Genomic DNA, 27,621 nt, shown 5'->3' with positions numbered 1-27,621 from the left:
GTGTGCGCGCCGTGCGGGCTCGAGCGGGTCCCCGGCCCCTCGCTGGTTCTGGGCTGAGAGCGGGACGCTCGGCGCAGCGCCCAGCACGGCGGACCTCAGCTTCGCCTCCGGGCAGGGGTGTCCGCGGTGACGGCGCTCGCCGGGAGCGCAGAGGCCGCGGCCGGGGAGGCAGGCCAGGAGCGCGAGGCGGCGCACAACCCCTTCTTCCCCCAGGCGGGCGGCGAGGACGACACCCACGCGGCCCCCGCCCCTCGCGTCCGGACTGCCGGTCGGCTCCACGTGCCGCGCCCCGGCTCCCCGCCCCCAGCGCGCCGGGGTCCCTCCTCTCCGCCGGAAGCGGCCCCGGCCGGGCGGGATTGGCGGGCACACCTCTGCGGGCGGCCGGGCCAGTGAGACTCGCGTCCGGACTGCCGGTCGGCTCCACGTGCCGCGCCCCGGCTCCCCGCCCCCAGCGCGCCGGGGTCCCTCGTCTCCGCCGGAAGCGGCGCCGGCCGGGCGGGATTGGCGGGCACACCTCTGCGGGCGGCCGGGCCGGTGAGACTCGCGTCCGGACGGCCGGTCGGCTCCACGTGCCGCGCCCCGGCTCCCCGCCCCCAGCGCGCCGGGGTCCCTCGTCTCCGCCGGAAGCGGCGCCGGCCGGGTGGGATTGGCGGGCGCACCTCTGCCGGCGGCCGGGCCGGGTAAGACTCGCGTCCGGACTGCCGGTCGGCTCCACGTGCCGCGCCCCGGCTCCCCGCCCCCAGCGCGCCGGGGTCCCTCGTCTCCGCCGGAAGCGGCGCCGGCCGGGCGGGATTGGCGGGCGCACCTCTGCCGGCGGCCGGGCCGGGTAAGACTCGCGTCCGGACGGCCGGTCGGCTCCACGTGCCGCGCCGGCTCCCCCGCCCCCAGCGCGCCGAGGTCCCGTCGTCTCCGCCAGGCGCGGCGCCGGCCGGGCGGGATTGGCGGGCAGCACACCTCTGCGGGCAGCCGGGCCGGTAAGACTCGCGTCCGGACGGCCGGTCGGCTCCACGTGCCGCGCCCCGGCTCCCCGCCCCAGCGCGCCGGGGTCCCTCGTCTCCGCCGGAAGCGGCGCCGGCCGGTGGGGATTGGCGGGAGCACCTCTGCCGGCGGCCGGGCCCGACCGGGTAACGGTAAGACTCGCGTCCGGACGGCCGGTCGGCTCCACGTGCCGCGCCCCGGCTCCCCGCCCCCAGCGCGCCGGGGTCTCGTCGTCCGAAGCGGCTCCGGCCGGGCGGGATTGGCGGGCGCACCTCTGCCGGCGGCCGGGCCCGGCCGGGTGAGACTCGCGTCCGGACTGCCGGTCGGCTCCACGTGCCGCGCCCCGGCTCCCCGCCCCCAGCGCGCCGGGGTCCCTCGTCTCCGCCGGAAGCGGCGCCGGCCGGGTGGGATTGGCGGGTGCACCTCTGCGGGCGGCCGGGCCGGGTGAGACTCGCGTCTGGAGAGCGTGGCGCCGCGGCCCGGGACCCCCTCCCGGCTCGGCCCCGGCGGCGTGTGTGCGGTCCTCCCCGGGATTCCGGCCCCTGCGGCGTGCGGGCGAACAGCCAGAGCTTCCCGAGTCCGGATCGCTGCGCTTGCCGGTCGGTGCGGAGACGGGGAATGGCTGGCTCTGTCGCCGTACTGCCTCGTTCTTCGGTAGATGTGAACTGCTGCGAGTCCCCTTGTCCTTCATTCTGAGTGGTTCCTGAAGCTGGCTTTCTGCAAGTCCACTCCAGAATCCCCTCGCCGAATCCTTAGGACCCGGGAAGTGGAGGTGTGTTGCAAGGATGCCGAGCGGGTAGCAGGTGCGAGGCGCACAGGAGACGCGAGAGGGGCCTCCGTGCGTGGTCCTGAGTTCTGTGCCGGGAAACCGAGGCAGGGCCCCGAAACCAGCGCCCAGATGACGGGGTCACGGCGAGAACGGTAGCCTGTACTGAGATCTTAGCAGAGGCGAGCTCTGAATCTAATGCCATCGGAGTTACCCTCAGGACAACCCCACGTAGAAGGTTTAGTTAACCAGTTACTTTCCTGGTTTTGTTCCTGTGCTGCGGTTATGTAAGTAAGATGTTAACGCTAAGGGAAGCTGAGCGAAGGGTATAGGGACTTGTCTGCACCATTTGGAGAAATTTTCTTTAAATTCAAAATTATTTCAGAATAATACGTTTAAAAAAAAAAAGGTAAGGTTTTTGCAGCAGGGGAAATAGCAGTTTAGAGAAGTTAAGCCACAACACGTAAGAGAACATGACAAGATTCAAGCCTAGGTTGTCCAGAGTCCACAGCCCATGACCTTCACCACGGCCCCCCATGCTGATGAAGTGGTAGTCCACGTTTAAACAGGCCCTGCTTAAGTCTGCTATTCCATGGGAGACCGAAACTATCTACACCCACACTGTGTACTACCTACGTAGATTAAGGTGACTTTACTATTCATTTGTCTACACTAGGTATGACACTATTCCACTATCTTTATCAACATGACATAACTACTCCAGGAAATTCTTGCCCTGGAAGATAGAGTTGTAAATAATCATATTTGCTTCAATAAATTACCCCTCAAAAAATCCACCTGAATTAATATGAGACTCCCAACTTTAAATGGATAGGATCCAGACGTTTTGAAACCCTCAGCTGAAAACCTTCATCTTGTTGAGTCCATCAGTTCTAAACTATAGTGTCATGATCCTTCCCCAATCCTTATTCTGCTTTGAGAGATCTGCCTTAAACCCCTGAAACCTCATACATACCCTGACTTTGCCCTCCTCCCGGGGAGATGCTGCTAAGACTCTGTCACAGGAGTGCTAGCATTCGTACAAATAAATTCAGCTTGGCCTTGTCAGTGGATTGTTTTGGTGTAATTTTTGGAAAGCAGGGGTCTAACAATGTTCTCAGTATTATGAAAAATGCTCTTTCTTGACAAACATTCCTTCTACTTAGAAAAGGGTTTGAATTAGCTTAGACATACTTTTCTAATTCGGGTCGAGCCTTGTTGCTCTTCTGAAACAGACACATTAGACTTAGTAAGTTCAGGGATTTAGTCAATGTGTGTGTGTGTCTTTTTAACTGTGGCTTCTATAACCTTAGGAGTGTGCCCTGAAAGATAATACTTGTTGTCGTCCTCGCTGACCATTGGAGCTGGAATGGCTGCAGTGTTCCTCCCACGGGCTCCTGAAGAGCCAGAGGGGCTCTTCAGAGTAAACAACAAAAAACGTCCTGCCAAGGTTCAGGGATGTGACCCACAGTGGAGCAGCGCAAACAGCCAGGAGTTATTCCGCCAGCGCTTCCGGCAGTTCTGCTACAGGGAGACTCCTGGACCCCGTGAGGCCTTGAGCCAGCTCCGGGTGTTCTGCTGTGAGTGGTTAAGGCCTGAGATGCACAGCAAGGAGCAGATGTTGGACTTGCTGGTGCTGGAGCAGTTCCTGACCATCCTGCCCGAGGAGCTGCAGGCCTGGGTGCAAGAACATCACCCGGAGAGCGGGGAGGAGGCCGTGGCTATGCTGGAAGACCTGGAGAAGGAATTGGATGAACCAGGCCAGCAGGTAGAAAGGGACCTGTGCTTAATGCAGGGATGGTTGGGAGTGGGCATCCAGGCCGTTCCTTTATGGGCTCTTGGGATCATGTACACTGTGAGCCCTTCAGATGCCCAAATGAGCTTGCTTGTTCTCAGGTTTCAACCCAGACCTGTGCACAGGAAGTGCTTTCTGAGACATCGGAGCCTCTGGATCCAGCTAAGGAAGCAGCATATCTCCAGCCTCAACCCGTGGAGATCCCGCTTAAGGGTGAGTCTCAGGACCCTCAACACCAGGGCTGTGGTTAGTGTTGACACTTGGGTCATGTGGCTCCCCTGGAGACCTTAGAATCATTCATCATTGAACACATATATATTGAATACTTTGTGCCAGGCACCGTGCAAGGCACTGGGTATAGTGAACAAAGCAGACATGATCCTTGTTTTCATGGAGCTTACAAAGTAAACGTACCATAACAGATTGTATATGGGGGAAGAAGAAGGTAGTCGGAGAAGGGCTTTTTGAGGAAGTAACATGGGAGCCAAATCCCAAAAGTAGAGTAGAAATTAGCCAGGTGAGTTGTAAAGGGGAAAGCAACGTAGGTCTAAAAGCATGTGCAAAAGCAGGTGGGAGAGAGGTGGGTTTGAAAGAAAGCCAGTGTGACTGGAGCATGGAGAGAAAGGCGGAAGAGCAGAGAGAAGGTGGTCAGGGGCCAGAACACAAGGGTTTTTAGGGTACAGGTAAGGAGTCAGGACATGTTTAACTTTCAAGGTGTATGAGACCTACTTCTGGGTTCTATGAGAATCAGAGGAATTTAGATTCCATTATTTTCATGGGCTTTTTAAAATTTTCCTATAACTAGAATAAATAAATAAATAAAATAAAATTTTCCTATAACTCAGGGACTAGACTCTATTAATCCTAGGCACCCTAGATTATAGTTCGTCATTCATAGAAACCAGTTTCTCTTTAAAATGTGAAATCAGTTTTTTCCTTTCATAGTAAGTTTTTTAAACTCCTGATGTACTTTATCAGTTAAGGCACCATTCACTGGGCAACGCCTTTCCTCTGGGTTCACTTTTACTGAAGTTCATTCAGTATCTAAATAGCTCTCTGTCAAATAAATAAAATCTTTAAAAAAAAACCTATTTATCAACCTGTTCATTTCGCTGCACTACTTCACATCCGTTAGTTTTTGTCTCTGTCCTACATCCCAGTGGGGTCCTGTTCCGTTCCAGTTTATTCTGTCTCCAATTGATCCAATTGATTTTTTTTTTTTAAGATTTTATTTATTTCATTTGACAGAGAGACAGCCAGCGAGAGAGGGAACACAAGCAGGGGGAGTGGGAGAGGAAGAAGCAGGCTCATAGCAGAGGAGCCCGATGTGGGGCTCGATCCCAGAACGCCAGGATCACGCCCTGAGCCGAAGGCAGACGCTTAACGACTGAGCCACCCAGGCGCCCCCCAGTTGATCCACTTCTAAAATTTTATTCAGTTTTAATATAATCTTTTCTTGTTTCATTTTTATTTCATAATTCCACGTTTATGTGCCATGGACACTGTGTCCTCACTCACCTCCCTTAGGTAGCGTTCATCTTTCCAGGCTTTTTGATAAGAATAATTGCATCTGGATTGAATTCATGCTCCAGGTGGTGATTTTGTTAATCATCTTTCTTAGCATTCTGTTCACATGCTTTGAAATTTTCATCTCTGGGCTCAAATTGAGTAATTTCTGATGTGCTTTACATTCCCCCTCCCTTGCTGAGCTGTTTGTGTTCCCTCTGCCCCCACGCCCACCAGCCCTCCAGTGATCACACACCGTCAGTGCCGTCACGGGCTTCCAGGCGGCTAATGGGCTTCTTGGTCGCAGAGCCTCCACATGTTTGTGTGTGTGTTCCTGGGGGTCCCACCCAGACTCCCCATTTTCCTGTGGGCCACTGTCTCTGTCCCTCTCTGGAGCCCAGCAGGCCCACGGTTGCAACTGTAGCTACCCTTCTATGGTTCTGTTTCCTTTCTGGTCCACAGAGAGGTTTATCTTGTTTTTTTAGCACAGATGTGTTATAGATTAATTTTTACTTCTATCACTCCGTGTATTTGGAGCTAGAGTATGAACTCGCTGTGCCATCCGGACTAGAACTACACCATCTTCCCCAACCTTTTTTTTTTTTATATAAATTTTTATTTATTTAAGTAATGTCTACGCTCAACGTAGGGCTTGAGCTCACAACCCCGAGATCAAGAGTCACATGCTCTACTGGCCGAGCCAGCCGGGAGCCCCTTCCCCAACCTTTTTTAGTCAGTTAGAAATTATGTTTCTATGCTATGATTTTTTTTTAATAATAATCCCTAAATTTTCTTTTCATGCTGATAGGAATCTTAGTTCTGTTACATGTGCAGTGATGTCTTGGATCCCATCCTACAGTACATTTTCTATTTGCTAATGGCTGTAAAAGACTGTGTTCTTTCTTCTTTTCTAAAGATTTTATTTATTTAGAGAGAGGACTTGTGAGCACATGAGCAGGGGGAGGGGCAGAGGGAGAGAGAGAATCCCAAGCGGACTCTGCACTGAGCAGGGCCCAATGCAGGACTCAGTCTCACCACCCCAAGTTCATGACCTGAGCCGAAATCAGGAGTCGGACGCTCAACTGACTGAGCCATCCTGGTGCCCCTAAAAGACTATGTTCTTACATAAATGTGTACTTTGTGTGATTTTCCTTTGAATTCTGCACACAGATGTATCTAAGGTAGCTGTACCATAAAAATTTAAAGGGCCTCAAACTTTAAGATAACCTTACGTAGTCAGTAGCAGGAGAACTTTCTCACCAGTGTGGCAGGGTGATCTGGCGAGGAACTACTACAGGCCCCAGTCCTAAGAGGAGGCCTGGGGAAAGGCTCCTCCCACTCTGGGCAGCATTGCTTCTCAGCTCCACCTTCGTACAGTGGGAGCCCTGACACCCAGGGGGGCTGTCACTTTCCTCAGGCGGGGTGCCAGTGAACTCTGTCCCTCGTCCACACTCAGAGAGCTCACATCTGCTCTTCAGCCATGGCTCCTTCCCCCTTTCCTCCCAGAGTATCCTTAGCCGACCCGTTTTGGCAGTCGGCCCGTGCCTCTGCCTAGGGTTAGGTCTGACGTATACTGCCTCCTGGATCTTCAGCTGTCTCCATACTTGTCTTTCCTCCCATCGCCATCCCCCCCCATTTAAAAGCATATTGCTTTTCCCTGCATTATTCCTACTTGGTTACAAATTCTGCCCTTCACTCTGGGTCCTAAAATGGGATTACTTCAGGGAGAATACGCCTTGAGTGGGACAATCTCACTTTTTTTCAGAAACTGTTGACCATTGAGGAAGTGGCCATGTTGCCTACCCTGGAGGAGTGGGGGTGTTGCCGTGCTCAGAGGCACCTCTGTAGACAGGCAGGGGAATTACGGGAACATGCTTTCCTTAGGTCAGGACAGACCAGAGTCTGGGTCTGTTAAAGACCCTCCTCTGTGTTCGTCACCATTTGCCTGGGAAGTCTCAACGATCCACAGAGTGTAGCTTCAAGCTTGACAGATTCCCAGGTTCTCATTAGCAAGAAGAGTAGTGGTGTCTTTGGGGCCAAATCAGTTTCTGTCTGTCCCTACATAACATTCTTTTGTGCCCCGTGTGTCTAGACTCTGATCTCCTTGTTCTGCATATTTGGAAATAGGGTACTTTTCTGTGCTCTGACCGCTCGTTTCTCAGTTCTCCCAGAGGCCTTCAGAGCCGTCTGCACAGAACTGCTTCATGGTTCCACATCAGCACTGGCCCCTGTGGCTTCCTTTCTGCTCCTCCCACAGTCCTGTTCCTTCATCTCTCTCTGCTCTGCCCTTCCCTCGGAACCTGTTCTCGTCTCAGATCTTTTCTTCTGTTGTTGATTTACTCCTCCTTGACTTGTCTCCGCGCTGCCCAAATGATGCCCTGCCAGTCCAGACACTGCTAGTCCTCCCTTCCTTTGTAATCTCCCGCTTTCTTCCTCAAGTGTTGTAAAACTATTTTGCTGGTATAGTTAAGCTGTGTGCTTCTAGTATATGTGTTTAATTTTATTTCCTGTATATTTCATTGATATTTGATATCTTTCCTTTTTGTTTCAGATGATGTGGGAATTGAGAAAGGAGAACTGATTCAAAAGCAGGGGTTAACTATAGATATGGAATCTTCAAAAAAGTCATCTGGCCAAATGAACAGAAAGGTCCCTGAATGTGGAGAAACCCAAGAACATGAAGGACGGACAAAAAGATATCAGAGAAACACTTCAACTGTGAGAAGATATAAGTGCGATGAATGTGGGAAAAGATTCACTCAAAACTCAGGCCTCATTAGACATAAAAGAATCCACACTGGAGGAAGACCCTATTCATGTAACGTGTGCGGCAAAACTTTCATCCAGAGCTCACAACTTATTGACCACCAGAGAATCCATAACCGGTTAAAACCCTATCAGTGTGATGAGTGTGGAAAAGCCTTTTATTACAGTTCACAACTTGTTCAGCATCAGAGGACCCACACTGGAGAAAAACCTTTCCAATGCAATGAGTGTGGGAAAGCTTTTCGCTACAGCTCAGGCCTTGTTCGACACCAAAAGACCCACACAGGAAAGAAGCCATACCAGTGTAGCGACTGTGGGAAGGCTTTCTGTCTGAGCTCACATCTGATTGAGCATCAGAGAGTCCACACTGGAGAGAAGCCGTACCGGTGCAGTGAGTGTGGGAAAAGCTTCAGCCAGAGCTCAGGCCTCTTCCATCACCAGAGAATCCACAGTGGGGAGAAACCCTATGAGTGTGACGAGCGTGGGAAGGCCTTCAGTCACAGCTCAGCTCTAATGGGACACCAGCGCATCCACAGTCGCAAGAGGCCTTATGAGTGTGATGTGTGCGGGAAAGCATTCAATTACAGCTCACATCTTCTGCGACACCGAAGAATTCACACTGGAGAGAAGCCCTATGAGTGTGACGTGTGTGGGAAAGCTTTCCAGCGGAACTCACAGCGCATTGTACATCAGCGGATCCACTCTGGAGAGAAGCCGTGGTGATTGTTCATTGGCATGCATTCCTGAAAGTACAGGGATGTGGGGAATTCTGTGATCACCACTGCACTTCCAACGGTCATTTGAAAATACTTCTGGAAAGAACGAGTTCTCAACATTTGCTACAACATGGACGGCACTGGAGGAGATAATGCTAAGTGAAATAAGTCAAGCAGAGAAAGACAACTATCATATGATTTCTCTCATCTATGGAACATAAGAACTAGAATGATCAGTAGGGGAAGAAAGGGATAAAGAAAGGGGGGGTAATCAGAAGGGGGAATGAAACATGAGAGACTATGGACTATGAGAAACAAACTGAGGGCTACAGAGGGGAGGGGGGTGGGGGAATGGGATAGACTGGTGATGGGTAGTAAGGAGGGCACGTATTGCATGGTGCACTGGGTGTTATACGCAACTAATGAATCATCGAGCCTTACATCGGAAACCGGGGATGTACTGTATGGTGACTAACATAATATAATAAAAAATCATTTAAAAAAAAAAAAAAGAAAAAAATACTTCTGGAGGCTGAGACGGGTGATCACCTGACAGCTTACCAAACAAGCATGTCCTTCCACATTCTCAAACTTCCTTCTCTGAAGCAAGGGCTCAGGAACCCTCAGTGATCCATGGGATATGTACTCAGGGGTCGCAGAGACGGCTGCTGTTCCTCTCCCCTCCCTTCTCCCCCCTATTTTCTTTGGAGTTAGAGTAAGGATCTTATCTGAAGTGTGACTTTAGAGTTAACATCTCATCTACATAAAAAAAAAATCCTGAATTTTAGGTTAATTTGATAAAAGACATCAGCCTATCGATTATCTATGCTGAAACATTGTGAATACAAAAACCACTGTGTAGTCTGGGATGAACGATTTGTGTCGATAGGAAAGATCAGTGGGGTAGAGCAAGAGGATGGCTCACGCACATGCCAGTGGCCTTTCACATCTTCCACCAGAAATGCCAAACAAGCCAGTGGGCTGTATTTGGCCTGCACATGTATTTTTCCCATATGGTATTTTTTTTCAATAATATATAAAATTATTTCAGTTTTTTAAAGCTGTTTTTTTAAGGTTTATTTATTTATTTGGAGAGGGAGAGAGAGTTCCCAGCAGACTCTGCGCTGAGTGCAGAGCCCAATGCAGGGCTTGATCTCATGACCCTGAGATCATGACCTGAACCAAAATCAAAAATCGGATGCCCAACTGACTGCATCACCCAGGTGCCCCAATTATGTCAACTTTTTAAAAATCTCGTGATGTCACGTAAAATCTGACTTTCCGGATTCTCTTACAAAAATGCATGATGTGGCAACACTAGATGGCATATTCCCACAAGGCAAGAGTTGACTGGAACAGATTATCACTACAGTGTGTTTAGACGTGGTCCACTGCCACACAGCTCCCCGTGGTCTCCCGCCCCTCCCTCACCCTACCTGTGTGAGCCCTGCCCTTCCCTAAGTGCTTCTCGGGCTTGCAGGTTCCAGGCCAACTTGCCACCAAGAGTTCCACCTTAGTCTTACACACTGGCCCCCAGTAAGATTTTCTCTGAAGAAAGGGCTTTCTGCTAACAAGAGCTTGAAGATTTAGATTTAAAAAATAAATTTAAAATTGGTGCGCCTGGGTGGCTCAGTCAAGCGCAGTTCAGGTCGTGATCAGGATCCTGGGATTGGGCCCCACGGCGGGTGCTCTGCTTAGCAGGGAGTCTGCTCCCTTTCCCTCTGTGCTCTCTTGTTCTCTCACTTTCTCTCAAGCTAATAAAGCAAATAAAATATTTTTTAAAAAAAGAAGAAAGAAATGTGGAGGTTGAGAGGGTGGAGGTGGGAGCACTGATACTGATCCACCCTTCATTTCTATGCCCTGTAGGCCGAATGCCTAATATGGAAGACCCCCACCCAAATCTAAGGTCACTGCCGTTCTTTCTATCACTCAGGACCCTGGCCCTGCATGGGTCTCTGAGTGTTGGGACACAGGACACCTCCCTTTAGATACAAAAAAAACCAAACTGTTCAACCATGCTCAGCCTGACTCTGCCTTCTTTTTATTTTTATTTTTATTTTTTTTAAGATTTTATATATTTATGTGACAGAGAGACAGCCAGCAAGAGAGGGAACACAGCAGGGGGAGTGGGAGAGGAAGAAGCAGGTTCCCAGCAGAGGAGCCCGATGTGGGACTCGATGTGGGACTCGATCCCGGGATGCCAGGATCACACCCTGTGCCAAAGACAGACACTTAACGACTAAGCTACCCAGGCACCCCTGACTTCCTTCTTAACAAACCAGCCAAGCAGGAGGATTCTCTCCCAGGAGCAAGAATACATTTCTGGTGGGGCCCCTGGGTGGCGCAATCGGTCAAGCGTCCCAACTCGATTTTGGCTCGGGACATGATAGCAGGGTCATGAAATCGAGCCAAGCCCCAAGTCAGTTAGGTGCTGGGCATGGAGCCTGCTTAACAGTCTCTCCCTCTGCACCCCCACCACGACCACCCTGGCTGGTGTGTGCACGCTCTCTCTCTCCCCTTCTTTAAATATTTTTTTTAAAAGAATTCATGCTTGGCCTCTCTGGGAAGCATGTGATTTACCCATTCCTCCTAAAGAGGAAATTGTGTTGTGAGATAGAAATACCCATTATAAATTCATTAAATGATGTAGCGAAAGGAAACGTCCTCTGCAAACTCCGACCATCAGGGCTGCCGTTTGTGGAACAGCGGTGTGTCCAGCATCGAGCTTGTTGTATCTCACGCAGACGTTCCGACCCTGCTGTAGGGTACTATTTCTTACCTCAAACAGTGTGTAGATGTGACTTACGTTATGAAGGGCTTATAATAAAATGAAAAGTTTTTAATACATTTAAATGTTAAACAGCCTATAAAAGTATTTTTAGAATATAATAACCATGTAAAACAGACTTAAAATATTAAAAGTTGGAAGTAATAAAATGCCAGCAGTGTATCAGGTTATGAAAAGGGAGTGATTGTCACCTTTCCTTCTATTTCTCTGTATATTCCAGATGGAAGAGTGAGAATTCATACACTTGCAGTAAATACTTTTTAAAAATTAAAATACTACGGAATTACTTGAGCCTTTCTGGAGATGATTCTTTGATAGCCTTTTCCATTATTTCCTTTAGGACTGGTTTACTTAGAGTTTTCTACCTTTCTTTAAAACACTTTAAGTAATCTCTACACCCAACATAGGGCTTGAACTCACAACCCCGAGATCGAGAACTGGACTCCACCAACTGAGCCAGCCAGGTGCCCCACAGATTTTGCTACTTCTTGAATGAATTTTGGAACTATAGGTTCTTTCCCAGAAAATCATCAATGTCGTTGAGATTTTTTTAAATTTTGGTAGCATACTTACTTCTTCATCTGCTGTTTGTCATTTACAATTTTTAAATGTTTTCTCTCAATTGGATTTACCGTAGGTTTGGGGGGGGTGTGTTTTGTTTTTTGTGTGTTTTTTTAGCTTGGATACCATTTGTTTATTATAAAAGAGAGACATGAAAATAATTTACACGACGAAAGATTTCACTGGAATGAGCAGCTTCACTTCATGCCATGTTAATAATGATTCTAGTCCCCATACTTTCTGATGTCACCATCTCTACATAAGAAATAATCCTTGTCATCTAGAACTACTTTGGTGCCTCCGTATTCTGGGAGAAGAACTTTGTCCTCAACTTTCACACTAACTGGTTGAGTCTCTCTACCCTTTCCTTTAGAGCCCAACCCAACAGCTACTACTGTTGCTTGCAACACTTTTCACTGAGATTTTTCTGGAAGCATAATACCTCCTTTGGTTACAGTTTCAGCTGCACTCCTTTCAACTAAAACTCCATCAAAGAGGGGAAAAACTTTCTAAATGCCTGCCTTGCCGTGACTCCGGCCGCCAGAGTGCTTACAGGTTTGTGGTTTTTAATAGGCTTATTTACAAATGTTTTGTTCTTGGGTCTATTAATGTCACTTTTTCTGTGTTCTGATTCATTTACTTTTGCTTTTATCCTTCTTTACTAACCTTTCCGTTGGGGATTTCCTTCTCATCCTTTTTCTAATTTCTTGAATGCTTAGTTCACTCATTTTCTCTTTTTAAATAACGAAAGCAAATGAGACTATACGTCCATCGAATGCTGTGATTTGTAGTCTACTAGTGTTTTTGTGGGGTGCTTATTTGTTTGGTTTTGGTAGCTTTGGAAGATCTAAATAGAGAAGCAAGCCCTGGTTGTTACACGCTGCGCTGCCCGCTTATGCCTGAAGGCAGAGAGGCTCTATCCAGGCAGAGGAAGGACAAAACCAAGCCAAGGACCAGAGCCAGGGTTTTACCAGGAAGCCTCATTCTGGCTGATGTTCAACGACGCACATTTCCACAGCCCTCCACAGAGCTCCAAAGCTCTGGCAAGCTGATTGTCTGAAGCTGGTGGCTGCCTGAAGCCTGGGGCATACCTGAAGAATATTCTGGATTCCTTAAGAAGTTCAGGACCTGGAGCAGGGTTTGTGTTTGGAACCTGGTGAGAGAATTTGATACAAGACATTAGGTAAGGAGGAAGAAACATGCTGGTAAGTGCACTGCACTGAAGTGGGGGCAGCAGGGAAAAGTTGAGCAGTGTCTGCGGTTTTAATTTGCTCAGCTGGCTATGAGGACGTGTTACACCACAGTCAAAGGAAGGGGTTGGCTGTCCATCGTGTACTTCAAACGGAAAGAACAGCAATTATGCTCTTTTTTAATTTCTCTCCCAGAGAGGACAGTTCTCTAAAGCTGGCTTACTTGGAAGTTACTCATTTCTGCGTTTCCTAAATGACCCTTTCAGGTTTATTTTTAAAAATTTTTTAAAGATTTATTTATTTATTTTAAAGAGCACATGAGCTGGGGGAGGGGCAGAGGGAAAGAGAGAGAGAGGAGCAGACTCCCCGGTGAGCTCGGAGACTGATGAGGGGCTCAATCTCAGGACCCTGAGATCATGACCTGAGCCGAAATCTGGAGTTGGATGCTTAACTGACTGAGCCACCCAGTTTATTTGATCACTTATATGTGCCCTACAAAGCATAGTGAAGTTGAATCTGATTTTCATCTGAAAGGAGTTACATCCTTTTACAAAATGACCTGTCAGGCAAAGAATTTCAGAGAGAAAAGGATATTGATGACATTTCCCAAACAGGGAGATTGTTTGTGGGTTGTGAAGAATAAATGAGGTTTTAAAACAAGTATCTTTCTTGTTTACACCAGTAATAAATTTTTGTAGAAAGTTAAATTTTAGAGGGGCACCTGGCTGGCTTAATCTGTAGAGCATGCAACTCATGATATCGGGGTTGTAAATTGGAGCCCCATGTTGGATGCAGAAACATTACTTAAAATCTTAAAAAAAAATAAAAAAGTTTACTTTTACAGAAATATATAATATAAAATGAAGTTCTCTGTAAGTTTACCCCAACTGAGAACACATTTAAGATAATTACTCTACAAAAATAATCATATACTGTTTTGTAACTTACTTTTTTTATTCAATATGCCTTTGGGATCTTTTAGTTTTTAGCTTTTAAAAAGGTTGGGGATATAAAAATCTAAATTCCCAAATGTGGACATTTGGGTATCCCCAATTTAAATCAACAATGTTTCTTTGTATCTGTTTGTACATTTGTGTCTTTTTTTAAAGATCTATTTACTTATTTTAGAGCTCGAGAGTTGGGGGAGGGGCAGAGGGAGAGAGAATCTCAAGCAGACTCCCCACTAAAAAGAGCCCCAAGTGGGGCTTGATCTCACTACCATGAGATCATGACCTGAGCAGAAATCAAGGGTCAGTGGCTCAAACAACTAAGCCACCCAGGTGCCCCTTGTGTATTTCTAAATAAATAATTGCAAGAAGCTAAGTTGTTGGATCAAGAGGTATGGACATACTAACTTTAAAGTCTTGCCTTCTGAAATATACAACCCACACTTTCCAATACTAAACATGACCATTCTTTTTATCTTTAGTAATCTGAATAATTTAAAATTTTTTTGTTATTGTTTTAATTTAAATTCTTTATTAGTGAACTTGAGCACCATTTCATGTTGTCTATTTGTGTTCTATAAATGTTTACCTAAGTTGTTTGCCAATTTTTCTATTGGCTTGGAGGTATTTTTCTTATTTTTTTTGTAAGAGGTCTTTGTGTATTAAGAAAATCAGTCCTGTGTCTTTTAGATGGGTGACATATTTTACTCTGAGCTTATACTTTAGCCTTTATTTTCTTCATTTAAAATTCCAAATTTTTACATCACCAGTTCCATTTATCTTTTCCTTTATAGGTTATCAGTTATATGTCTTTAGGGTTTTATGACATGCTTAGAACCCTCCCCACTCCAAGGTAGCAATAGCTTTCCAGCCTATCTCCCTGCTTCTGTCCTTGTCCAACCCCTTTCACTTACAAGTTTATTTTTAACACAACAGTCAGAAAACTCTTTCGATAGCTGTATGTGAACATGTTACTCTCCTGCTCAGAAATTCTGATTAACTTCCCATCTTGGAGTAAAAAATATATGTATCCTTGAACTCACCCGTGACTCATCTCTTTCCTTCTCTCTACTCCCAACACCTTTTGTTGCCTTAGCTCCAGACACACAAGCCTCCTTCCTGTGCCTAGAATATTTCAAACACACTCCACCCCAGGCTGTGCATTTGCTATCCCTCTCCCGGAAACAGCTTTACCCCTGATGATACATTCACTCATCTCCCTCAATCTTTGCTCAAATGTCAGTGTGCTAGTGAGGTCCCTCATGACCACCCTATTTAAAATTGCATTACTTCATTCTCACTCCAAACTTCGTATTTCCTTTTTCTCCTTGGCACTAACATCCACCATCTAATATACTATATATTTTTCTTGTTTATTGCCTGACTCCCTACCTCATACACAGAAGCACACACACTAAATTACAAATTCCATGAAGTCAAGGGTATGGTTTTCCTTGAACTATAGTTCCAGCTTCCAGAACAGTGCCTGGCATAGCGGGTGAGTAATCAATATATGTGTAACAAAGGGAAAGGGGGAGGGAACCTAATCGTTTCTAACCCATCAGATTGGCAAACACCAAAATATCTTATGAGATTGTGTTGACAAGTATAGGTAAACAGGAACATGTCTAGTAGGTTCTATGATTGGTAATTTGGCAGTAACAAAAGTACAAATGTCCCTACTCTGTACCCTAGTAATTCTATTTCTAGGAATATATACTATGTAAATACCCTTACACATGAGAAAGATTTATTACAGTAATTTATTGCAGCAGCGTTTCAAAAAGAAGATTGGAAACAACCTGCTTACCATCAATGGGGTAATTATTTATGAATGATGGCACATACAATGAAGACTATGCAATTGTTTAAAAAAAAAAAAGGCAAGATCGAGGAAACCCTTTATGCACAATCTCCAGTATTAGCTGCTAGGAAGCAGCAAGCGAGGCGCAGAAATGCTACCATTTGTGCAGGAGGAAGGCGAGGGTGGCATGTACCTGCCTGCTGTGTCTACAGAACAGTACGTGTGCCCCGAGAAACAGGCTGTCCAAATTAGATGCTGGAGGGCACTTACTCTTTTTAAATATTGAACTGTGTGGATGCATTACTTTTTCATACTACGTATCTAATAAGTAAACCTATAAAGTTCTTGAGAGGGGAAAAGTTTTGAGAAAGAACAAAGAGGACGTGCTCGCGGGCCCGCGCACAGCCCGCTCGTCCACGTGGTCCTCCACGGGCGGGGCCACCAAGGCGAGGCTTCCTAGAGCGGCCGGAAGTGCCGGCGGCAGGCGGCGGGGCGCCCATTGGTCGGCTGGAGTCCGGCCTTTGTTCCGGGCCGCCGAGAGGTGGGTGCTGTGGCGGCGGGCACCTGTCCTGCGTCCGTCGCTTGTGCAGGGGAGGACGCGGGCCGACGCTCGGGAGTGGACGGGGTGAACGCGAGGCGGCGTCTGCCCCCACAGCGCCGAACCCCGGGGCGAATCAGCGAGCCTCCTCACGCGGCTGTGGACGCTCGGCGTTCTTCGGTGCTGACGAGAGCCGGCTGCCCGTCAGCCCGGTGAGAAACGCGGGAGCTTGGCACACGCGGAGCCGTAGCTCGGGTCGGCAGAAGGACCTTGCTTTCAGTCCGAGCGCCCGTTGGGTCCGTGCGCCTGCTCGCCCTGGTTCCGTCCATCGGCGGGTGTCCATGTTCACGGCAGCTCTGGTCATTTCCCCGCGGTCACCAGCTCTTCTCTGAAACAAGGTTCCGGGAGGTCCTCCTTGACTCAGCCCCAGAGAGGACTAACCTCGCACGCAGCCCACGATGGCCGCAGCCCCGGAACCCGAGGGACAAAAGGGACTTGCAGTAGTTAAGGCAGAAGACCACCGCTGGGGACCGGACTCCGTCTCACAGAACTACACCCCTCACAAGAGGGAGGTCTTCAGGCAGCACTTCAGGAAGCTCTGCTATCAGGATGCACCGGGGCCCCGGGAAGCCCTTTCCCAGCTCTGGGAGCTTTGCCGCCAGTGGCTGAGGCCAGAATGCCACACCAAGGAGCAGATTTTAGACCTGCTGGTGCTGGAACAGTTCTTGAGCATTCTTCCCAGGGACCTGCAAGCATGGGTGCAGGCGCACCATCCGAAGACGGGGGAGGAGGCGGTGACGGTGCTGGAGGACCTGGAGCGGGAGCTGGATGAACCTCGGAAGCAGGTGGGAAGGGGACACTGGTTTGGCTGGGAGAGATCGGGGTATATGGACCGAGCCAAAGCAAAAAAAAAAGCATGTGAAAGAACACCTGGAGGTATTTCATAAGTTATCCTCGAGAAGAACAAGGCTTAGGGAGGGACCCGGCTGCCAGTGTCAAATCACTGAAGGGTGGTTGAGTACAGACACAGGAAACTGATGCAGACTCAGTTTGGAAAGCTGGGATCCATGAGAAGTTACAGGAAGGTAAGTAGGTAACGGAGGTAAACAGAATTCAACATTCATAGCTATCTATTAAAAAATGGGCTACCTGCTTAAAAAAAAAAATCCCCCTCTTTCCATGGAAATAGTCGCCGTGGGTTCAAATAGATGTCAAGGATGTTACAGAACAGCACTGTCCAAAAGAAATATAATGTGAGCCATAGGTGTAGTTAAAATTTACTGGTAGCCACATTTTAAAAAATAACAAGTGCGGGGCCACCTGGGTGGCACAGCGGTTAAGCGTCTGCCTTCGGCTCAGGGCGTGATCCTGGCGTTATGGGATCAAGCCCCACATCAGGCTCCTCCGCTATGAGCCTGCTTCTTCCTCTCCCACTCCCCCTGCTTGTGTTCCCTCCCTCGCTGACTGTCTCTATCTCTGTCGAATAAATAAATAAAATCTTAAAAAAATAATAAAATAAAATAAAAAAATAAAAAATAACAAGTGAAATTAAATATATTTTATTTAACCCAAAGAAATCATGTAATCAGTATAAGGAATGAGGTATTTTACATTCCTTTTTTGTATTGTTTTTAAAGTTCAGTGTATATTTTACACTTTGCATATCTCCATTCCTACAAACCACATTTCAAGAGCCCAGTAAGCACACTGTGCTTGCGGCTATCATATTGGACAATGCAGTTAGAGAAGAAATGCCCGCATTTGGTGGAGGTTGGCTAGATAATTTTTAAGGTTCTTTCCAAGTCGCAAGACTGTGATCCTGGACCTCTGCCAATCGTTGTGAGAAGAGACTGAATTTCACTCTCTGGTAGCCTGAAGTGTAGAGATTAGTTTCTGCTGCTTCTTTTTTTAGTCATTATTTCCATTTGCAATTGAATGAGAATTTTTCCCATTTGGGTTCCTGGTCCCTGGCAAATGCTTCTTTTGATCTTTTCTCTGAAGTTCTTTAAGCTCTTGCACAAAACTACCTTACAAGTCCAATCATACTTCATTGTTCCCAGGTCCCAGCCAATTCAGAAAGACAGGACACACTTTTGGACAAGTTGAACCCCCTGGGAAGGCCCCTTGAGTCACTGACTGCGCAGCTCTATCCCAAGAAGATTCAGCAGGAGCAGGAATCTGGGGAGCCCCAAAGGAATGGTAAGGTGCAAGAGCTTATGTATGTGAGGGAAGATATGATTCCCTGTGTTAGAGAGGAGCTTTCTCACTTCGATGTTCTCATTTTTACGTTTTCTTGTTTATCCTCCACCTCACTGTGGAAGATTTTATCCCCTTTCCTACCCTTGCCTCATCATGGAAAGAATTATATTTTATTTTTTTCATTAGACCAAGCTGCTTTTTGGCCCAATGGATGGGGGATGGGATTTAAATACTCATTCAAGTTAATAATACCTTACATTTCTGTTTGTTGTTATCTGATGATTCTAGTTCTAAATTCTCTTAAATTTTACATTTTGAGCAGGAGAATTCATATGACACCCTGTATTAGTCTGTTAGGGCTGCCAGAACGGAATACCACAACCTGGGTGACTTACACAACAGAAATTTATTTTCTCACAGTTGTGGAGGCTGGAAAGTCCAAGATCAAGGTGTCAGCAGGCTTGGTTTCTGGTGAGGGTTGCTCCTTGACTCACAGACTTGCTGTGCCTTCACATGGCCTTTTTGCTGTGCACACACTCTTGGGATCTCTTCCTCTTTTGTAAGGATGCCAATCCTATTTGATAAGGGCCCCACCCTTATAACCTCATTTATTCTTAATTACTTCTTAAAGTCCCCTTTTCCAAATGCAGTCACATTGGAGGTTAGAGCTGCAGCAGATAAATTGGGGGGGAGGCAGGTGTATTAGGTAGCCCTAATACACCCTCACACTGAAAGAAGTAGGGAAGAGAGAGCAAGAACTAGTCGGTATAGTAGGCTTTTTGTTTCTCCTTGTTAGGTTGACTGGGTTTTGGTTGTGGTTTGCTTCCCCACCCCAGTAATCAGTTCACTAATTGAAAACTAGATGTCTAGTGTATCCCCAGGCTTCAGTAAAAAGTAAACTTTAAATTCTAGTTTGCCCAAACACTGCTTTTTTCAGTGCTCCCTGTCCTCTCTCTAGAGGCTCTTGTGTCCATACTGCCTCCCCTGGCCTATTATAGATTCCATTCTCACTACTTTAAATTTTACCAGTATGGTTCTCTCATTCTGTAGGTTCCCTGCCAAGTGATTTGTTTATCTGAAAAATGATTTTAAGTTAAGATGTTTGTAGTTCATACCTGGAAAGATGGCATTCAATTACGTACAATTTAAAGGAGTCTTTTCGTGCTTTAAAGCCAAGTGTGGTTATTGGTTAACTTTAGAGGTGAGGTTGCGACCCCTCTTCTGCTCATTCTTTTATTAAACTTTTGTTGAGCAGCAGCTACATGTTAGTGCCATGCTAGATGTCAGAAATACAAAGGAAAGACTTCTCTTCAAAAACCAGAAACGAGCAGTTATGCTATAACCTGCCAAAAAAAAGGACAGCTATCCCTGTGGCAGGCCTGCAAAAGTGTCACAGAGTAGGTTTGCTTGAGCTGAGATGGTCAGATGGGTGGGAACTGGGAAGGGAGAACATTCCAGGCAGAGAGAACGGCGTGTGGGGGGGGGGGGGGGGGACACATGAAAGCTTAACATTCTAAGAAGGGCAGTTGCTCTGAGTTGATTTTGATGAAGAGAATTTTGTGGAAGGGAAAAATCAAAGGCCAGTGGTGAGGGTTCCTGAGTACCATGCTGAGGAAACAGATGGAGATCTATTACATTATTTTATTTATTTATTTATTTTTAAGTAGGCTCCACACCCCAATACCAATACAGGGCTTGAACTCCCAACACTGAGATCAAGACTTGAGCTGAGATCAAGAGCCAGATGCTTAACCACCTGAGCCATCCAGGTGCCCCCTGTACGTTATTTTAATAGAGTGGATGACACAGATTTGTGTTTTTAAAAATCACTATCCATGATTCTACTTTTTTAAAGTTACAGAGAAAAATATTAGAAGGATATCTCCAAATGTTATAGACAAAGATTATTTGAAGGTAATGAAATCACAGGTGACTTATTCTTCTCTGTTTTCCAAAGTCTATAAGTGAATGAGCACACCACTATAAATAAGGAGAAAAGATACCACAAGGAGGGTAAGGGGGACCACTTTCAAATACAGATTGTAGACCAGTGCTGAAATAAGGCTGGAGAGAGAGGAAGGAGAAAATTCAAGAGATATTTATTATTCATTTATTAATGAACAGGTCTGATTAGATATTGGTGGTGGGGGGTATTTTAATAAAATCCAAGTTTGTGACTTGGGCACCTTGCAGATAATGGTGTCAGTAATTGAGAGGAAAATCAGAAGGTGGGAGTATCTTATGTGTGAAAACGTAGAGTGGATTCAATTTTTATACATGTGAACTTGCTGTATCTCAGAAACATCCATCTAGTAAGCAGGGCAGTTTAAAATATGGTTCTAGATACAGGAGAAAGATGTGGGAGGAGATAAGAGATTTGGGAATTGTCCCTGGGTAGATGATAGAAGACATGGCTGTAGATGAAGTTGACCAAGAAGAATGTATAAGCGAGGAGAAGAGAGGTACATGCAAATTTTTGAGGCATGCCACCATCTGAAGTTTGGGTAGAGGAAGAGGATTCTTTAAAAAAGACAGATCAGGGACTGTCAGGTAGGAAGTGGAAGAGGGTGGTGTTGCTAAGGGCACCAGGAGCTTCAGCCAGGTATAGCCAATGCTACCAGTGGGACACAGGATAAGAACTGATAAGCATCCACTTACTGACAATTTGGCATTTAGAAGTTAGTAGTAGTCAAGAATGGTTTCAGAAGGCAGAAGCTAAAAGATGTAGGCTATTTTAATAAGCTTTACTAAGCTTAACGTGGGGTCTTCACTTTTTTCCGTGAACATGCATCTTATAAACAATTTCTCTCCCTGCCTTTGGGAGGAGAAAGGACATGCAGCCAGTCATAAAATAGGTCACAATAATATTTTAACATGTCAACATGCTAAATTCTATGTAGAACACAGAATTATTGTGACTAATGGATAGTCTGTGCAAAACTTAAGTTCTAGATGGTCTTTCCTTGTTTTTTCAATAGATATTTATGGACTAGTTCCTCTCTACTTCGTGTTACAAATTCAGAAAAATACAGTTCCTATACCTAAAATCATAGAAGCTTATACATGTGCTGCTATTAAAATAACTTTTCAAGGAAAAATATAATTGTTTTTTCTTAATCTAATCTACTAAAATCTAGCTATCCTATGAGGCCTGAGAATTTTTAGGGAATCCCTTTTGTCTGCATTGAACAGTATGAATATGACTTTTTTTCTAAGGTACAGCACCAAGAGCCATACACAGTTTTTATTTGTACCACCACCACCACACTCCCCACCAAAACAATACAAAAACAAAATAAAACTGCAGAAATCACAACACATTTTAAGACGTGTCTCTCAACTTTATTAAAAGCACATAATGTCTGGTCCAAATCCTCATTATACAGTTGAGGAAATATACCCACAGTGGTTGTGACTTGTCTAAGTTTCCAAAGAGTAAGAAGCAGAGCTGAGAAACTGGGGCTCCTGCCTGCTGGTCCAGAACAGTTGTTAAAAGTCATAGGATAATGTACCAAAAAGTCACTGTCTTTCAAAATACAAATTTATTGTTAAATAGACTTTTTATGCACTATTTTTTGTTTAAAAAAATTCATTGTGGGGCGCCTGGGTGGCTCAGTCGGTTAAGCATCTGGCTTGGGCTCAGGTCAGGATCCCAGGGTTCTGGGATGGAGCCCCGCATCTCTCCCTCTCCCTCTGCTTCTCCCTCTCCCTCTGCTGCTCCTCTTGCTTGTGCTGTCTCGCTCTCTGTCAAATGAATAAAATCTTAAAAAAAAAAAAAATTGTATCCATACCAGCAAGGTATTATTATTTGTATTAGCTGTTAGCTAAGATAATAGGACTCCTCTCTGCAAACATAACTGGGAATTACAATAGCAATAATCACTTAATACAGAATTATCTTTGTTTTGTTTTGTTTAAAGATTTTATTTATTTCACAGACAGAGAAACAGCAAAGAGAGGGAACACAAGCAGGGGAGAGGGAGAAGCAGGCTTCCTGCTGAGCAGGGAGCCCAATGCGGGCTTGATCCCAGGACCCTGGGATCATGACCTGAGCTGAAGGCAGACGCTTAACGACTGAGCCACCTAAGTGCCCCCAGAATTATCCTTGTAAATGACAGAACAACTTGGGAGAGCTGAGTATCTTACAGTTCTTTGTAGCACATTTTAAAGTATTTCAAAGGGAACTTTTGGACACGCTATTAACCCACAACACTGACTCTCCACTAGCAAATAAATGACAGTCTCCTTAACTCCCTTCAAGTTTCGCTGCACTCAGCGTTTAACCTTGTCCTTGCTCCCCTAGACTGTCAAGCAAGTTGTACACATGGTAATCAGATGATCTTTGTGGACTTGTCCTCATCTCAGTGACCAGCAGGGCTGGACTTATCTCAAATAGTAACTGATAAGAACTATTGGTATTGCAAATGCCAAAATAACATTGGAAGGACAGACCTGGCAGAAGATGTTAGATCCAAATATTTTTCATTTTGTCTGTTCTAAAAAAAGGTCTCTTGGTGCGCCTGGGTGGCTCAGTCAGTTAAGCGTCTGACTCTTGATTTCGGCTCAAGTCATGAACTCAGGGTCATAAGATCGAGCCCTGTGTCGGGATCCATGCTTAGTGGGGAGACTGCTTGAGATTCTCCTCTGCCTCTCCTCCCACTTACGCTCTCGCTGTCTCGCACTCTATCAAATAAGTAAATCTTTGAAAGAAGGTCTCTTGGAATCCTGTTGGCCTGAGACTAGCTGGCACTTGGAAGAGATATATAAACAAGGCCCTGAAACTCCAGTTGACCAAGAAATAGACTACAGGTCCTTGAGATAAGAAAAGTTCCCATTTGACAATTTCCATACAATATTATTCTGTACGTTGTTCAATTGCATATCTAAGGGAGAGGGTTATCATTTGAATTGCTGACCAAGAAAAACCAACCTCATATTTCTAAAAAAAGCCTTTTGAAGTCCTGGTGAGATTTTTCTTTAGATTTCTCCTGAAGTCGTGAGATAGAGGCTCATCCTGAGGACTGGTAGATTACACTAGAAGATGGTGGACTGACCACTTAGTTTTGTGTCTTCTTTTTTTTTTTTTCTCCAAATATTCATCTTCATCAGTAAGCCATAGGAAAGCCAACCAGTGGTGACAGCTGTATATAAAAGCAGTTGAGCCAATATGCTGATGTTTGAGAACACTTTCCTTAATGGTATGGGGGTGTCCCTGATTTCCGTGATTTGCAATACTTCTGTCACAAATTATACTTTTACAAATGCATTATCATACATTCCCTCATCTAATCAAACTATAGGTAAAGAGGTGGGCACAGAGGTGATAAGGAAACCAAAGTAGTGGTCACCTGCCAAAATTTAAGCAGTTATCAGACAATTCCAAGACTAGAATCTAGACCTCCTGGCTCTAATTTAGTCCTTGTCATTTCTAGCCAAAGATATTATGGCATTTAGGTTCCAAAAACAATATCATCTTAGAAGAAATATCCAAACTTTGAGAAAGTGTACTGCCTGATTTAAAAAAAAAAAAAAAAAAAAAGATCGTTAAGGAGGAACCGATTTGAGGAAGAGTGGTAGCAAGGGGACATGGTGATGACAGTGAAGAGTGGACGTCACAGCATGGCACTAAGTGAGCCATGTGAGCCAGTGTTCCCCACCCCCCCACCCCCAGCCCAGGCACTGAAAATGTCCTGGTAGCTCTTGCTGCTGCTTCCGTCATGCCAGGCGATCACTGAAAACTGTAATTAAACAACTGTTGTGCAGTAAGGATTCCTAGGTTTGTTGAGATGGTGGTCACAACATGACCAAATAGGTGACACCTTCTATTCCCTCCAAATCATCAAAACATCTATTTTCTTATAAAATTCATCTCAAAAAATATTGAGTACTTGCTATTCTGTACTAAGCTTGGCTTGAGGACATGGGGAGCAGGAAGAGGGAGAGAACACATCCAATTTGGGAGATTAGGGAAGACTTCCTGGAGGAGAGAGCATTTGAGATGGACCTTGAATAGTAGCTGGGCGAGTGGTTCTCAAACTGTTGTTCCTGGACTAGTAGTACCTATCACACCAGGAAACTTACTAGAAATGCAAATTCTTGAGCTCTACTCCTGCTTTATCAGATCAGAAGTTCTGGGGTCGGGAAGCCTGGCATTCTGTTTTAATAAGTCATCCACGGTGATTCTGATGCACAATCAAGTTTGAGAACCACCATGCTAGGATTTGGACAGGAAGAGATGATAGTTACAGAAAAAAGGATTCAATCCAGCACATACACCAGACCATCCATTGTCACTTCCTACTAATCTTCCTGGATTTATCCTGACCTACGTGTCCTCAGTCTGCTTTTAATTAATTATATCCTTCACACATTCCTCTCCTTTGATGGTTCCTACCCACTACATTCCTCTCAGATCCCTAATCGCACTGTCTTCTCCACTTTTACTCAGATTTACTACCACTTTAACCACCTGTGTTCCAGGCCAGCCCCCATGTTTCTCCCAAACTTTTACCTCCCTCCCCATCTCCGTTCTTTGATCCCCTCTGTCCCTCTTAATTATCCTCTGCATATCTCCAGTCCTCATTTACCACTCACCACTCTACCTTTGCACAGGATTGCCAAGTAACCCCCTGATCCACATCCTTGCCTTTTCCTCTCTTCTTAATCTGTTCCCAAATAATGTATTCTGCTGCTGTCTTCCCTACTGGTCTCTTGATCTCTTCCTTATATTGTCAATATACATTTTGATGGTGCCAAATACCTAGTTTGTACATTGTGTGTGACTTTTTTTTTTTTTTAAGATTTTATTTATTTATTTGACAGAGATAGAGACAGCCAGCGAGAGAGGGAACACAAGCAGGGGGCGTGGGAGAGGAAGAAGCAGGCTCATAGCAGAGGAGCCCGATGTGGGGCTCGATCCCACAACGCCGGGATCATGCCCTGAGCCGAAGGCAGATGCTTAACCGCTGTGCCACCCAGGCGCCCCTGTGTGTGACTTTTTTATAACACATAACATTTACGTGTTCGTTCTTTCATAGGCTTTCCTTCTCAAACCTAGATTAGGACATGTTTGTGTACTCTTTGTTACAGGTGATAAAACCAGAACTAAGAATGAGGCATTGTCCCAGAAGGACACAGAATTCCTTGGGAAGATAAATGACAGACTTAACAAAGACATTCCTCAGCATCCTGAATCCAGAGATGCTGTTGAAAGTGAGGGCAGATTAGAGTGGCAACAGAGGGAAAGAAGACGCTATGCATGTGATGACTGTGGGAAAAGTTTCAGTCACAGCTCAGACCTTAGTAAGCACAGAAGGACTCACACTGGAGAGAAGCCCTACAAATGCGATGAATGTGGAAAAGCCTTCATTCAACGCTCCCATCTCATTGGACACCACAGAGTGCACACTGGAGTAAAACCTTATAAATGTGAAGAATGTGGGAAAGATTTTAGTGGGCGCACAGGTCTTATTCAGCATCAGAGAATCCACACAGGTGAAAAACCCTATGAATGTCATGAGTGTGGGAGGCCCTTCCGTGTAAGTTCAGCCCTGATCAGACATCAAAGAATTCATACAGCAAATAAGCTCTACTAAGATAGTGAAATAACAGAAGCTCTTTAGCTGCTCTGGTCTCCTTAGTTATCAGAGAATCTGCCTTAGGGACTGTGAGTATCCTGAATGTAGGAAAAGCTTCAGTCGTCACTGAACATTGCTCTGGCACCAGAGAATCTACCTGAGAAAATTTCCTTTTATTCCTAAATTAGTTCAGTTTCTTAGGAAGCATTAAGGGTTATTTCAGAAAGCCTTGTCTATTGATAGACTGCTTGCTTGCAGCCGAAAGTAACCACATTTCTTGGTTGAAAGATAGTGAATTCTACTTCTCAGCTTTCCTTTTTACTTGACTATTCTGTGTATGACATTAGGCAAAGCATTCACATTTTTCTCTGCCTCCATTTCCCCTTCCGTAGAGGACACAGTAGAGGCCCTCCAGGTATGTTGTATTAAGTTAAACCTGCTTTTGAAATTAATAACTAAAACAATACTAAGTTTTTGTTTTCCATCACTACTGATATAACCGCCTAACATGGGGGTATAGTCATTTTGTGGAATTTGTTTGCCAATGCTAAAAAAGAGGAAACCACCAGAAAAGCAGCAGGGTAAGGAAAACATTCAAGTGGAAAGGAAGGCCAGAAGTGATAAGCAGGAGCCGCTGGGAAGGGAAATTACCGTCATGAGGAGAAATCACTCCCCTTCCGAGTTTCAGGTCCCTGTAAACTGAGATGTGGGGAAGGACTGGTCCAGAACTGCACTGTCCAGTGGAGTAGGCAGTGCCCACACATGGCTGTATAAATTTAAAATTATATTCACTCAAATAAAGAATTCTGTCCCTTAACCACATGCAGCTAGCAGCTACTGAACTGGACAGCACACAGATCATTTTTATCATCGCAGAGAGTTCTGAAGGACGCTGCTGTCCTAATCAATCACAGTAACATGTCTTCCAGCTTATTGTGTGATTCTGAGTTCAGGAAGGCAGTAAGAGAGACGCCTGGGAGACTGTAATAGCAACAGGAGATAAAATACAAACACTCAAAAAAGGAATTTAGTAATAACTTTATGGCACTTTTTCAGCCTTAAAAAGGGAGTGTGTTATAATTGGATAACTGAAGATTATTAAAGTAAATACAATAACCTAATAAACTAAATTGAAAGCTTAAATTACTACCTCCTCTCTAAAAAACAAGAGTGTAACTACCTTTACAAGGTAGCATCCCATCAGATACCTACACTAAGAAACTGGGACTCTCGGGAATGTAAGATAATAAACAATCCAATTTTTTTCTGTTTGGCTTGGAAATGTATTACCAGTTCATGTACTTGCAACAGTTTTACATCCCTAGTTTGAGAATACTATAACATGACAAATTGTGACCAGAGGACCAGCACATTCAAACGTACACCACCATCAAACCACCGTGAATCACTGGTTCTAGGAATAGCCATCCCCAGAACAACCAGGAAGGGTTGTCTTCCTGAAGACAGGAATTCCACACACTTGTTTCTGT

The 27,621-nt window shown here is 45.7% G+C and overlaps 1 protein-coding gene across 6 annotated transcripts; it reads left to right on the top strand.

Annotated features, from left to right (window-relative positions):
* Nucleotides 1–1,422: 1,422 nt before the first annotated feature.
* Nucleotides 1,423–27,398, top strand: LOC103681965 (zinc finger and SCAN domain-containing protein 16). 6 transcript variants are annotated; one of them, XM_008711542.2, is made up of 4 exons: nt 1,423–1,750; nt 3,058–3,512; nt 3,641–3,752; nt 7,597–8,728. In XM_008711542.2, the coding sequence occupies exons 2-4, from the start codon at nt 3,114–3,116 to the stop codon at nt 8,532–8,534; spliced, it is 1,449 nt and encodes a 482-aa protein (XP_008709764.1). In that variant the 5' UTR covers nt 1,423–1,750; nt 3,058–3,113; the 3' UTR covers nt 8,535–8,728. The 6 variants fall into 6 exon arrangements, with proteins under 6 accessions (XP_008709764.1, XP_008709765.1, XP_008709763.1 ...); XM_008711543.2 differs by having other exon boundaries at nt 1,423–1,781; XM_008711541.2 differs by having other exon boundaries at nt 1,423–2,031.
* The last annotated feature ends 223 nt before the right edge of the window (nt 27,399–27,621 follow it).

The sequence above is a fragment of the Ursus maritimus genome, unplaced genomic scaffold, assembly GCF_017311325.1.
Source record: "Ursus maritimus isolate PB19 unplaced genomic scaffold, ASM1731132v1 scaffold_30, whole genome shotgun sequence".
In the NCBI taxonomy this organism is placed as follows: domain Eukaryota; kingdom Metazoa; phylum Chordata; class Mammalia; order Carnivora; family Ursidae; genus Ursus; species Ursus maritimus.
Note: the sequence above shows the minus strand (reverse complement) of the source record. Positions and strands in the feature narration are given on the sequence as shown.